The 15,109-nt window shown below is 46.5% G+C and overlaps 1 protein-coding gene across 2 annotated transcripts in view; it reads left to right on the top strand.

Moving 5' to 3' along the window:
* The window catches only part of LOC122945092 (multidrug resistance-associated protein 1-like), a 151,826-nt gene that overhangs the window by 66,827 nt on the left and 69,890 nt on the right, over window positions 1–15,109 (top strand). For both annotated transcript variants that reach the window (XM_044303958.1, XM_044303956.1), the window contains exons 6-9: window positions 5,947–6,008; window positions 8,868–8,999; window positions 9,552–9,779; window positions 14,729–14,906. In XM_044303958.1, the coding sequence (XP_044159893.1) occupies window positions 5,947–6,008; window positions 8,868–8,999; window positions 9,552–9,779; window positions 14,729–14,906 (600 nt within the window). The remainder of the gene's footprint in view (window positions 1–5,946; window positions 6,009–8,867; window positions 9,000–9,551; window positions 9,780–14,728; window positions 14,907–15,109) is intronic.

Raw genomic sequence — 15,109 nt, 5'->3', positions numbered from 1 at the left:
AGGCAGATTGGGTGAACATACCCTAAAGGTTTCCTCTAAATGACAGCAAGCAGTGATCTTTTTTTACTATTACTAGTCTTATTCAGAGTTGTATTGGACCTTTGCTTGTGGCTTGGTAGTTTTCCATGCCACTCACGTGGACTCGTAGGCTTTTTGGGTGAAGGGATTAGGGATGAGAGAATCCAATTCGGGGTGAAACATCCGAAGTCGATTCGCATAAAACTTTGTTCCATTACTGTATGGAGCAAGAGCTCCGTACAGTATTAGAATGTATTGGCTCCAATGATCCGAAGTTATTACTTCGCAAAGTCTCACAAAAAAAGAAACCATTTCCCGAACTCGGGTTCGGTTCCAAGAGGGGATACTCACATGTAGACTGCTTTTATATGTGCAGTCTCATGTGCCTTTTTACTACGATGACTTCTAACCTGATTTGTGGAACCAGATTAACCTTCCCCTAAGGCCTCCTGCACACGACCGTTGTGTGCATCCGTGGCCGTTGTGCCGTTTTCCGTTTTTTTTCACGGACCCATTGACTTTCAATGGGTCCGTGGAAAAATCGGAAAATGCACCGTTTGGCAGCCGCATCCGTGAGCCGTGTTTCCTGGCCGTGAAAAAAATATGACCTGTCCTATTTTTTTCACGGCCAACGGTTCACGGGCCCATTCAAGTCAATGGGTCCGTGAAAGAACACGGATGCACACAAGATTGGCATCCGTGTCCGTGATCCGTGGCCGTAGGTTTTAGTTTCATACAGACGGATCCGAAGATCCGTCTGCATAAAAGCTTTTTCTGATCTAAGTTTTCACTTCGTGAAAACTCATTTCCGACAGTATATTCTAACACAGAAGCGTTCCCATGGTGATGGGGACGCTTCTAGTTAGAATACACTGCAGACTTTGTACAAGACTGCCCCCTGCTGCCTGGCAGCACCCGATCTCTTACAGGGGGATATGATAGTACAATTAACCCCATCATATCCCCCTGTAAGAGATCAGGGCTGCCAGGCAGCAGGGGGCAGACCCCCCCCCCCCCCCTCCCCAGTTTGAATATCATTGTGCGGCCCCCCCCCCCCCCTCCCCTGTTGTTAACTCGTTGGTGGCCAGTGTGCGCACCCCCCTCCCTCCCTCCCTCTATTCTTTTAATACATTGGGGCCAGTGTGCGCGCCCCCCCCCAACCCCCCCCCCCCTCCCTCCCTCTATTGTTTTAATACATTGGGGCCAGTGTGCGCGCGCCCCCCCAACCCCCCCTCCCTCTATTGTTTTAATACATTGGGGCCAGTGTGCGCGCCCCCCCCCAACCCCCCCCCCCTCCCTCCCTCTATTGTTTTAATACATTGGGGCCAGTGTGCGCGCGCCCCCCCAACCCCCCCTCCCTCCCTCTATTGTTTTAATACATTGGGGCCAGTGTGCGCACCCCCCCAACCCCCCCCCCCCCTCCCTCCCTCTATTGTAATCATCATCGGTGGCAGCGGAGTAGAAGATTTTCATACTTACCTGCTTCTTGCTGCTGCGATGTCTGCGTCCGGCCGGGAGCTCCTCCTACTGGTAAGTGACAGGTCTGTGCGGCGCATTGCTGTCACTTACCAGTAGGAGGAGCTCCCGGCCGGACGCAGACATCGCAGCAGCCAGCAGCCAGGTAAGTATGAAAATCTTCTACTCCGCTGCCACCGATGATGATTACAATGGGGGGAGGGAGGGGGGTGGGGGGGTGCGCACACTGGCCCCAATGTATTAAAACAATAGAGAGAGGGAGGGAGGGGGGGCGCGCGCACACTGGCCCCAATGTATTAAAACAATAGAGGGAGGGAGGGGGGGGGGGGTTGGGGGGGCGCGCGCACACTGGCCCCAATGTATTAAAATAATAGAGGGGGGGTTGGGGGGCGCGCGCACACTGGCCCCAATGTATTAAAACAATAGAGGGAGGGAGGGAGGGGGGTGCGCACACTGGCCACCAACGAGTTAACAACAGGGGAGGGGGGGCCCACTGGCCATCAATGAGTTAAAAACAGGGGGGGGGGGGGGTCTGCCCCCTGCTGCCTGGCAGCACCTGCCAGGCAGCAGGGGGCAGTCATGTACACAGTTTTTTTGTATATTCTAACCTGAAGCGTCTCCATCACCATGGGAACGCCTCTGTGTTAGAATATACTGTCGGAAATGAGTTTCACGATGTAGCTCATATCCGACAGTATATTCTAACATAGAGGCGTTCCCATGGTGATGGGGACGCTACAAGTTAAAATATACCATCGGATTGGAGAAAACTCCAATCCGATGGTATAACAGAACTCCAGACTTTACATTGAAAGTCAATGGGGACGGATCCGTTTGAAATGGCACCATATTGTGTCAACATCAAACGGATCCGTCCCCATTGACTTGCATTGTAATTCAGGACGGATCCGTTTGGCTCCGCACGGCCAGGCGGACACCAAAATGACTTTTTTTTCATGTCCGTGGATCCTCCAAAAATCAAGGAAGACCCACGGACGGAAAAACGGTCACGGATCACGGACCCACGGACCCCGTTTTTGCGGGCCGTGAAAAAAAACTGTCGTGTGCATGAGGCCTTATTCTGTAACGGTTCATAGTATTTGTGTATGGTCTGTTGCTCGTCACCAGGGAGCAACAATAATGTACGATGCATGTCACCAAACCTGTTTCTCCACTGTTCCCGGTGTACTTGTACTATTCTTATTTCATAGTTTTCGCTTCCTTCTGTAAGGGCACGGCTACGTCGCAAAGTCACGCGGCACAAATAATTGTGACTTGTCTGCAACTTGCAACGAAAACCCAGCCAAGTCGCAGGTGTGTCTCGTGCCGCATGCAACTTACGTTAAAGTCAGTGGAATAAAGGTTGCATGCTATTTGTGGCACAAGATCCGACATGCCTGGATTTTTGGCTGCGACGCCTCTCGTTGCGACGCTATTGAGAAACATACTACATGTGTCGCTGTGTGTCCCTACCCTTCAGAGGTTTCTGTTGCGGCAGGCCCTCATCAGAGATTTCACTCATTGTCTGCTCTCACGGTAACTCTAGCTTCCTGGGATGGAGTCTAAGGCTGAGTTCACATCAGCGTTGAGACAAATGTCCTGCATGCTTCAAAAATCTTTCTCTGAGCAGAAGCGTAACGGACCCTATTATAGTCTATGGGGCCCGTAGGCTCCGTTCAGCTTAGATGTGTGCCAAGTCCGTCCTTTCCGTTCTCTTGCTCCTATAACGGAGCACGAGAACGGAAAGGCTGAATGCTGATGTGAACTCCGCCTTATTTGTACTCCACTCCAGGGCTGGCGTACTTTTCTTCGTCTGTTTTTAGTGCCGTGCTGCGCCACATTTTGTCTAAAGTCGCACTTTCATGCACATAGTAATTAGACCAGTCTTAGTGAATATGAACCTGTCATACTGATAAAGAGCCACTAGAGGTCAGACTAATTACAATACGCCTAGCCTAATGTTGAACTGCTGTGAGACTTGATAAATAGTCAGCAAAAGAAAGACAGGTGATTCAAATACGCCTGTCTAATTGAAAGCCTAAAATCAGGCGAGCTTGATAAACGCTCCTCAATGTTTGCACCTTGTTAACGCAGGTGGGATCTTGCTCTGTTGAGCTTTCCGTTTTTCTGAGGCTACATTCACATTGTCAGTAACCCGATCCAGCAGAGAACAGCCTGCTGGAGTTCACCAGATCCGGAATAGCCAGATGCTGCCGTTCACCATAGGACCCCAAAGACCCTAATGGGATCCGGCAGGGATCTGGACGCTTTCCGCCATGAGTTCCTGGCTTCAGCTCCCAAGCCGAAGCGTCTGGCAGCCACATCCAGGGGAAGAGTAAATGAGGAGGGGGCTGCATTTGTGTGGTTCTTTCCATTGAAGTGCACAAAAGTTACAGAAACAGACGAGCAACCGCTAACATTTATTCGAGCAGGACTTAGCTTCTTTTCCCCCTATTAAAAGTAAAAAATAACGCGTATCATTTTACATGCAGTAGGCCTCCTGTATTACAGATGTCGTCTTAAGGAAAGTGCCCTTTTTATCTGCTTACATATTAAATCTTTTTCCAAAGTGGCTGAGAAAGGAAAGCTGAGCCTCGATTGTGTCATGTGGGAACTTAGGCCGTTTTTGCTTTGAAATGGTTTTGATGCACAAAGTCTATAATCGTAGCACAAGGTGTCACTTATAATATTACGCTTGAGATGAACAAGAGCAATCTCAAGTGGCTGTCAAGGTCATACCCAGGGGAATATTCTCAAGAAACTCGTGATGTTCTAAAATCCTAATGGTTGGGAATTACTACAGCAGAGAATTTAAAGGAACATTCCAGTCATAAAATCAGGGCTTCACTTCATGTGTTATCAGAATGGGCTGATGCAACCTGAGGGGTGAGAAAAGGGTTTGTAATACAGTGCTGGTGGCAAATTGGTTCTCCTCCAGAAGGTAGAAAACGTTCTCTAGTGCCCCCGATGGAGACATTTTTCTTCCTTCTAGAGAGGAGTTAATTTGCGTACTTTTACCCGGTTGCCTAGTAAGGCTTCACGCACACAGTCCTCAAAGGGTGTGCAATATGGACAAGAATAGGACTGTTTTCTGTGATTTGTGTAAATGGGTATTCACATCACCCTAAGCGTCCATTCACACGTCCGTTGTTTCTTTCCTGATCTGTTCCGTTTTTTGCTGAACAGATCTGGACCAGATCTGGACCCATTCATTTTCATTGGGTCCTGAAAAAAAATCTGACATTGTGCTGTCCGTTTTTTTTCAGGACCCATTGAAAATGAATGGGTCCAGATCTGGTCCAGATCTGTTCAGCAAAAAACGGAACAGATCAGGAAAGAAAAAACGGACGTGTGAATGGACCCTAAGGCTCCATTCACACATCCGCAATTCCGTTCCGCATTTTGCAGAACAGAATTGCGGACCCTTTCATTTCTATGTGTGGCCCCGATCCAGAAATGCGGACCTGCACTTCCGGGTCCGCATTTCCGTTCCTGAAAAAAATAGAACATGCCCTATTCTTGACAATAATAGGCATATTCTATTAGTGAGGGCGATGTGCGGTTCGCTAAATGTGGAACACACGTTGACGGTGTCCGTGTTTTGTGGATCTGCAAAATACACACTGATGTGTGAATGGACCCTTAGTGTTTTGCGATCCACTAAACATGGATACCGGCCATGTGCACACGACATCACGGTGCAGACCCATTGACTTCAATGGGTTTTTGGTGCGCATGATGGAGTGAAGTTTAGGACATGTCACATCTTTTGCAGCATGGATGCGGAAGCACACGGAAGGGCTGTCCTTAAATGCAAAAAAAAAACAAGCTTTTGCACACATTTCTTGCATTTGCATTCATTTCTATGGGGCCGCAAAAGCTGCGGACAGCACACCATGCGCTGCCCCCCATCCCTATATCCGTTCTGCGGTTCCATGATGAGATGTCCTATTCTGGTCCATATTGCGGGCAAGGCTAAGCATTTCTACAGTAGTGCGGAACTGCAAATATGTGTGGGGCACATATGGTCGGTAACCCTGTTTTGTGGATCCGTGGTCTGCAGACCGCAAAACACTTATGGTTGTGTGCATGAGGCCTAAGATGCTTGTGAAAACTATTGTAAAAATGGCGTCAAGTTACAAAACTGCAACTAAAAATGACCAGTTTTCACTGCTACTGATCAGCCTGAACCAGGCCTAAGACTCCCTACACCAGTTGGATCCCCACAAGGAAAACCAGTCCCTTCCATGGTTCTTGGGTAGAATTGTGGGAATAATGTTGGTATGGCGCACAGAATACCACGGGACGCTATCAGCAGGGTGGCCTACAAAGAATGCTGCAACGGAGAGCAATAAGGAAGAGCGGCGAGGCAGGCCTTGTGGGCACCGCTTCTCTGAGCCTGTCTTTGATTTGCCTGGAATATGCATTTTAATCCTTTTTATTTCTTCCTAGAATCCGTGTCCAGAATCAAGTGCTTCTTTTCTCTCTAAAATCACTTTCTGGTGGATGAGTAGGTAAGGCGCTGTGTATGTATGCAGCATATTCTAAGCGTCTGGATTCCCTGCCCCAAAGCTCAGTATGTTTCCTAATACAGTTACAACCTGTGTACTCGGTATTTGGCTGCTGGAAATATGTTAATCGCGCTGTTTGTTATAAGGCGGGGTAGTAATCTTCTGCTTTGGGCTATACAGTCTTGGGGTGGATTTACACGTGCAGACGAGCAGCCAGTGATCAGGAAGAAAGCTGCTCGTTCAGTGGGGGTAAAGGGCTGAGTTTACATGCAGTGGTCACCTCCACAGTATGAGATCGCTCGTCCTGATACAGCCGCGTTGTTTCTGGGCGCTGTTTAGACCGCATGATCAGAAACAATCAATTACTTGTCTGCGTGAATGACAGTTTCACGCGTTCATCGTGGGATCGGCTGCACCTTTATACAGGCAGACTATCGGGACGTGTGAACCCGCCATTACATTTGTAGACTGGAGTAGATACTGTACATATGGGGGTCATTTATCAAACCGGTGTAAAGTAGAACTGGCTCAGTTGCCCATAGCAACCAATCAGGTTTCACCGTTCATTTTCCAAAGGAGATGTCAATAATAAAAGGTGGAATCTGATTAGTTGCTATGGGCAACTGAGCCAGTTCTACTTTACACCGGTTTGATAAATGACCCCATAGCCATTGATATTATGAGAGACTAACTGAAAATGGCAAAGGTTTATTAGCATTTTTTTTTTTCTCTTAAAGGGGGTATATTCAGCAAATACCATATATTATGTAGAGTAAATTAATACAAGGCACTTACTAATGTATTGTGATTGTCCATATTGCTTCCTTTGCTGGCTTCATTCATTTTTCATCACGTTATACACTGCTCGTTTCCATGGTTACGACTACCCTGAAATCCAGCAGCAGTGGTCATGCTTGCACACTACAGGGAAAAAGCACCAGCTTATGTGCTCTCTCTCTCTGTCCCGGCCACCAGAGAGGTCGGGAGATTTTTTTTTTTTTTTTTTCCTATAGTGTGCAAGCACGGCCACCACTGATGGATTGCAGGGTGGTCATGGGAACGAGCAGTGTATAATGTGTTGGAAAAATGTATCCAGCCAGAAAAGGAAGCAATATGGACAATCATAATATATTAGTAAGTGCCTTGTATTAGCTTCCTCTACCTAATAAATGCTATGTGCTGAAATAAGACATTTAAGAGACATGACATATGTAAATCCAACACAAGTCACCCCTGACTTTACTCCAGCAGCCGAGTGTGCTCTATAAAATATTGTCAATGCATCAGAGCACTAACTACACTTCTGTCTATACCGGGCCCCAGAGACACAGCAACATGTCTTAAGCTGCCCATACACATTCAATAGCTGTCGCTGTTCTATGGGGACAGTTCTGGCTGCGGCTTATCTCCCGGGAGAACAAAAGGATCGGGTGAAAGTATTCATGTCAACCCCCGGGCATCATACACAGGTCCCAGGCTTAACAGCCAGACCCAGCCAGCACCAGTAGCAAAACACACCTAAATAAAAAATGTGCTTCGCCTGTAAAAACTGTGGCGAATTGCTGTAAAAGGCATGTGGTATCGCCTTACAGCACAGTGCCACAAGGTGTGAACACGCCTGGTATCTACTTAAAGTTCAATTTTCTCCCCCGGCACTTGTCCAGTTATCATTCCATGGAGAAAATGTTATTCATAGTATGAAAGGCTATGGACACCTTTGGGGGCATTCTTTTTTTTTTTTTTTTTTTATTGCATTGTACTTGGTTTTGAGCTAAAAATCATTTTGTCAGTTGGTCTTTATTCTATTTTTTTTAACCTTTTTCTCTGTACAGCCTTGAGATTCTCTATTAGCATGCTTCCAGGCAGCTCAGCTGATGGCTCCTGATCTCTGACCTCCCAAACCCTCTTCATGGCTCCATTCTTATGTGTCTTAAATAATTGTCTGACCTTTTTAGTGATTTAGTAAAGAGATTTATTAGATGACCGGCAGAAAGTGAAAGTAGTATTCTCACAGCCAGACAAACGGTTAACCCTTTGTGACAGAACAGCTGAATATTTTTAATAAAGACTAGGGATGAGCAAACTTGTGTTTTCAAGTTCGGCTTCCCCTGCCACAGACCATAACTTATTATCTGTGGTAGCGGAATCCATAACGGAAATCTTAGATAACACAAACCTTGAAAACACAAGTTCGCACATCCCTAATAAAGACCAGTTGAAAAAAATATAGATTTTTAGCCCAAAATGATTAAAATGCCATCATCAAAAAAATTTCCTCTGGAAGTGTACATAGCCTCTAAGCCCAGTGTTAAGCGGGTATTTCGGTTATAACAAGTTATCCCCTCTCCACCGGATATCAGAACGGTGGAGGTCCTAGCGCTGGAACCCCCGCCGAATACTAGAACAGAGGCCCCGTAACCTGTGGAACAATATTAATTTCTATAGGAGCAGCAGAGATAGTGGAGTACAGCTCTAGGACCCCCACCAATCTGATAATTATCCCCTATCCTGTTGATAGGGAATAACCTAACATAACTGACATACCCCTTTAACTTGACTAGTTACTGCTCCCCATACACTTGCATGCTCAGATCAACTGAGGATGCACGTATGCTCAGGTAGGGAGAGGCGAACAAGCTACTGCTAGACTTCTCAGCCACTGGCTTATCTCATTTGAGAATAAAAGGGTTGGGCATATTGAAATCCAGCATACTTGACGTCTGCTGTTAAGAGATTTGGGATGCCCCCCATGCACATTAGATGGTTGGCAGATCCCGCCGACATCCATCTTGGAGTCGGGGCTGTATCAGAAAAACGGTTTTGTTTATTTGCCTTATAGGTTGTTCTGTACTTTTTTTGCAGTATGATGGTACAGGGATACAAGCGACCCCTGGAAACCAAGGATTTGTGGTCTCTAAATAAAGAAGACATTTCGATGGAAATTGTGCCCGTCTTGGCCAGAAATTGGGAAAAAGAATACCTTAAAAGTAAAAGGTGAGTACTTCTACAAGATGGAGATCAGGACGAGACGCCGAGTGCTGCATGTTTCAGTCGAAATAAGCATTTTGACATCTACGCCTTGTCTACTAAATGTTGTAATTAAAGGGATTGTTCTGTTTCCTGTATTGATGACCTATCCTCAGGATAAGTCATCAATATCAGATTGGCGGAGGTCCGACTACCGGCACCCCCGCCGATTAACTGTTTACAGAGAATATAGCGCTCCTGCAAGCACTGCCTTCTCTTCATTGTTTGTCTGCTCCTATCTTGTGCGGAATCACAGACCTGAAGGCCCATGGAAGGGCTTCCGATTTGTTCCTCTGCCCCCCAAAAGATAGGACATGTTACCGTATTTAGCAGATCGCGAATCCATTCAAGTCAATGAGTTCGCAATACAGAGTCCACAAGGCCGGTGCCCATGCATTGCGGACTACTGTTGGTGTGCCGCAACACGAGCACGGTGACCATATGGTCGTGTGAATGAGCCCTCACAGCCTTGCGTTTAGCCACTTGTTGCCTAATCCTGCTCTCTCCATTCTACTCCAGACAGGCATTGAAAACGGTCTATACTTCTGAGAAACCAACCAAGCAGGCTGAGCCAGGAGATGAAGTGGGAGAGGAGGTCGAGGCACTGATTGTGAAGACGACCCCAAAAGATACGGAAACATCGTTGCTTAAAGCCTTATATAAAACCTTTGGCCCTTATTTTTTCATGAGCTTCTTCTTCAAATTCCTTCATGATATTCTGATGTTTACTGGACCAGGAATATTAAGGTAAGTACCCGATAAGCCCCTGCTGACTGTTATATTTTCAAACGGGCTCGCCTGCATACATATAAGGCTAGTTTCACACTAGTGTTCGGCTGTCCGCTCGTGAGCTCCGTTTGAAGGGGCTCACGAGTGGACCCGAACGCCTCCGTCCAGCCCTAATGCATTCTGAATGGAGCGGATCCGCTCAGACTGCATCAGTCTGGCGGCATTCAGCCTCCGCTCCGCTCAGCAGGCGGACACCTGAACGCTGCTTGCAGCGTTCGGGTGTCCGCCTGGCCGTGCGGATCCGTCCAGACTTACAATGTAAGTCAATGGGGACGGATCCGTTTGAAGATGCCACAATATGGCTCAATCTTCAAGCGGATCTGTCCCCCATTGACTTTCAATGTAAAAGTCTGGACGGATCCGCTCAGGCTAATTTCACACTTAGCTTTTTTTTGCCAATATAATGCAGACGGATCCGTTCTGAACGGAGCCTCCGTCTGCATTAATATGATCGGATCCGTTCAGAACGGATCCGATCGAACGCTAGTGTGAAAGTAGCCTAACGTAACAAGATGTGTTTCTCCTGTATGGCCTAGAGATGATCTTTTAGAGGTACCAAAAAATGTGTTGCATTGAAGGATTCTGTACTGTGTCTTTAGCAGACGTAGTAACGTTTTGTGCGGATTAGTCACCCCTGTAGAGGAAGAGGACTTGTCACCACTTCTACGTGCATGCTTTATGAACTACTTACATTCCCCATGTAATGACAATCCTGGAGCATGTTTTCATCCAACTTTGTGTTGTCCCATTCCTCTTTTATTCCTGCTAGAAATGTATAAAGAGAGTGCTCAGTCTGACACTGGCAGCACTGATTGGACATTGGCAGTCTGTGCAGCAACTACTCCCCCTCCATCGCAACTGGTAACACCCAGCTGTCCCTTTAGTTATAAACTTCTAGCAGGAAGAATAGAGGGATGCCACAGTATAGGGTCTTTAGACTCCACGTGCAAAATTTTTATTTCTGGTGGAATGCAATTATTTACCAGCTCGGACATGTTAGGAGTGGTGACGGCTCCTCTCCACCAGTCACTTTGCCAACGAGCAACCACTGCAAAGACCAGAAGAGTAACTGCTCTCTCACTTGAGAGGATGCCGTGCGGGTAATCAGCTGCGTGAAAGAGTGCCAAGCCGCGCTCCGGACAGCAGAGACACAGAGCATTAACATGACTGATAATGCTCCGTGCCGCTCTGTGATCTTTGTACTACAAAATCATTGTGACCACTTTATCTCTCTCTGATTTTGTAGTAAAAAGATTAGAGCGGCACGGAGCATTATCAATCATTTTAATGCTCCATGTCTCTGCTGTCTGGAGCGGGGCTTGGCACTCTTTCACGCAACGGATTTACCCGCACGGCATCCGCTTGTGTGAAAGAGACCTAAGGGTACATTCACACAACCGTGCCATGTTTTGCAGTCCGCGAATTGCCGATCCGCAAAACACTGATACCGGTCGTGCGGAACGCACAGGGCTGGCGCTATATAGAAAATGCAGACAAGAATAGGACAGGCTCTATATTTTTTGCGTGGCCGCGGAACGGAACTACGGTGTCTGCTGTCCGTATCTTTTGCGGCCCCATTGAAATGAATGGGTCCGCACCCGTTCCAAAATATTGCGGAACAGATGTCGACATATTCATACGGTCATGTGAAGGTAGCCTTATTATGAAGGGAGGCTGTACATCTATGGCTCCTTCATGCAGATCTTTATTATGGCCTACACAGTGGATGCACTGATCTTCTGCAGACATGGGATCCACGGCTAGGGCTGCATTTCACTTTGTACCCTAAGCTGTGTAGCTCAGTTAGTTCATGAGTGATTTGTGTATATAGGACCTTTTAAAGTGAATGCCTATTATTGAACACCATTTTGCTTGTTTTTTGTTTAGTGTTTTTATTGTAAGCCGGTTTCTCTGTGCTAATTAATTTCTCAGTATATATGACCCTCAGATGCCTGGTTTTCTGATGGAAGGCTCCAGTTTTGCTGAATAAACATAAATTTAAAACTGGGCATACATGAGATAACGTCTTCCAACCAGTCAGTAGGCATCGGCTATCTCTCCTCATCCTACCATACATTTATATACCGGTACATAGTGATTTGGGAGCAGGGAGAAAACTGCTGCTAGACACATGTGGCAAAAGGCTGTTAAAATCCAGCATGCCCAATCCTTATGCCCCCGACATCAGCCATCATGGTAGAGGGCCCCATAAGCATTAGGTGGGTGGTTGAAATCTGCAGCTTAAGAGTCAATTCACACGCCAGTAAGTCTTCTGCGGATCTGCAAATTGCGGATCCGCAAAACACAGACACTGGCAATGTGCATTCCGCAATTTGCGGCCCGCATATCGCCGGCACTGTAATACAAAATGTCTAATCTTGTCCGCAATTGCGGACAAGAATAGGTCATGTTCTTTTTTTTTTTGCGGAAACGGAAGCACGGATGCGGAATTGCAGATCCGCAAATGCGGATGCGGACAGCACATTCCGGCCCCATTGAAAATGAATGGGTCTGCACACGTTCCTCAAAATTGCTGAACGGATGCGGACCCATTTTGCGGACGTGTGACTGGACCCTAAGACAGCACAGATTCTTCTCTTTGCTTGCAGCCACCTCTAGAGCATCATGGTCAAATTGAGTTTTTAGCTGTGAGTACTGAAAAATTGACATGTTATGTTATAATTGACAAATTATGGTAAAAAACAACCATGACAAGTAAAAAAGATTCTTGTACGTTGCACTCAATAATTCGATGTCCAGTATCACACTGAGCTCCCTCTAGTGGCAGCTGCTGGAAGCCAGAATGGTTTTAATCTATGTCTGTACAGGGGGTTTATGCTCAGGACCTGAAACATTTGGTGACTTGTCTGTTTGTGACTTTCATGTCACAGTTGCAGCACCCTGCACGATGCATCGTGAGCTCATTGACAATCATTAGATAGCTCGACATGTGACCGCGTAGCCCCTTCCTTAAGGGCTCATGCACACGACCGTTGGATGTTTTGCGGTTCGCAAAAAACACGGATGCCAGCCATGTGCATTCTGCTTTTTGCAGAACAGAATGGCCAGCCCCTAATAGAACAGTCTTATCCTTGTCCGTAATGTGGGCAATAAGGCTGAGTTCACACGAGCGTGTCCGGATGCGTCCCGGTGTATTGCGGCAAACCCACGCGAGTAGGTACGCAATTGCAGTCAGTTTTTACTGCGATTGCGTTCCGATGTTCAGTTTTTATCGCGCGGGTGCAATGTGTTTTTGCACGCGCGTGATAAAAAACCGACTGTGGTACCCAGAGCCGAATTTCTTCACATAAGTTCAGGTTTGGGTTAGTTGTAGTGTAGATTGTATTATTTTCCCTTATAACATGGTTATAAGGGAAAATAATAGCATTCTGACTACAGAATGCAAAGTAAAATAGGGCTGGAGGGGTTTAAAAAAAAATATATATTTTAACTTGTTCGCACAGCCGGCATCTCTTCTGTCTTGTTCTGTGAAGAATAGGACCTGTGATGACGTCACTACGCTCATCACAGGTCCTTTTCTTCACAGAACAAGACAGAAGAGGTGCCGGCTACGCGAACAAGTGGATTAAGGAGAGTTAAAATATATATTTTTTTAACCCCTCCAGCCCTATTGTACTATGCATTCTCTATTCAGAATGCTATTATTTTCCCTTATAACCATGTTATAAGGGAAAATAATACAGTGAATAGACTGTCACCTAGCAACCATGCGTGAAAATCGCACCGCATCCGCACTTGCTTGCGGATGCTGGCGATTTTCACTCAGCCCCATTCACTTCTATGGGGCCTGCGTGTGATAAACGCACAATATAGAGCATGCTGCGATTTTCACGCAACGCATAAGTGATGCGTGAAAATCACAGCTCATGTGCACAGCCCCATAGAAATGAAATGGGTCCGGATTCAGTGCAGGTGCAATGCGTTCACCTCCCCTGCGCGGAAAACTCGCCTGTGTGAACTCAGCCTAACAGGACATGTTCTGTATTTTGTGGAACAGACATATGGACACGGAATGCACACAGAGTCCTTTTTTTTTTTTTTTTTTCTTCTTCATTAAAGTGAATAGTGCTGCACAGGGGCTGCACAAAAAGCTGAATGGTCATGGAAAAAAAATTTTGTTTGCATGAGCCCTGAGGCACCTCCGCTGGATTTTTGCCATTCTAGGGACACTGCAACTAAATTCAGTTCAATGACTGCACTGCTTCTGCTGTTATCTTTGGTCGTGCAGCGGTGTTAAAACCAAGTTCGCCATCGGGGCGAAGCTATAGTAGTAGGGCCCAAACTCAGAAGGTGCCCGTCCAGGAGGAGGACATAACAATTTTATTGTTGGGGTCCCCTCAACAGTATTATTCAATGACTTTATATACATGACATACATCATATACATGTAGGATACGGATGGAGCGGCTGCCGGGCCTGGTCTGAGAGAGCGATCTTGACCAGGCGCAGTCACCCTGCTGCACCCTCTCCACTTTGATCGACAGGGCCAGACACTGCAAACGTGATCATGCCTGCCTGGACCTGTCAATCAAAGTGCGGGGGATGGGGGGGGCAGTTGCAGAGAGAGCAGAGCCTCTAGGTGTAATAACAACCCCCCCCCCGTTGCTCCTAGAGGCTCATTTGCATATATGAAAACATCATTTTTCTCAGCAATGCGGGCACATAGGAACATGGGACCAACACAGATGCCCTCAGCTGCCAAGCGCACATGTAACAGGTCAGCCAGTGTCATAGGGACAGATCTACTGACAGATGCCCTTTAAGCTAGGTATTCTGTAGCTTTGCTGGTACGGTAGAGACCACCTTGAAATCTTTAGAACTGCACTTTTGTGTTTTGCTTGCATCTATAGGTTTTCTTGTTTCATACCTTTTTATGTTTTTTTCAGGTTGCTTATTACCTTTGTAGGTAATAAAAGTGCTCCAGACTGGCAGGGATACCTGTACACCGCGTTGTTGTTCATCTGCGCCTGTCTTCAAACGCTCATCCTACACAAGTACTTTCATATCTGCTTCGTTACGGGAATGAGGCTGAAAACGGCCATAATTGGTGTTGTCTATCGCAAAGTATGTCTTCCTCGTTCCTGTTAGTGGTGCCAATCTTTTTTTTTTTTTTTTAGGTTGCAGTATTTTAAGAACTTGAGCAGATGAATATTTTATAAATGTCTCAGACGGAACTTTCACTTTAATGTTTTCATTCAATTAAAGATTTGCTTTTAGCCTTGGGGGCATTCCTATTATAAGGGCAGAGCTGTTTGTGGAGTTCTCTT

The sequence above is a fragment of the Bufo gargarizans genome, chromosome 8, assembly GCF_014858855.1.
Source record: "Bufo gargarizans isolate SCDJY-AF-19 chromosome 8, ASM1485885v1, whole genome shotgun sequence".
NCBI lineage: Eukaryota > Metazoa > Chordata > Amphibia > Anura > Bufonidae > Bufo > Bufo gargarizans.
The sequence above is the reverse complement of the archived record's forward strand: the minus strand, read 5'-3'. Positions and strand labels throughout refer to the sequence as shown.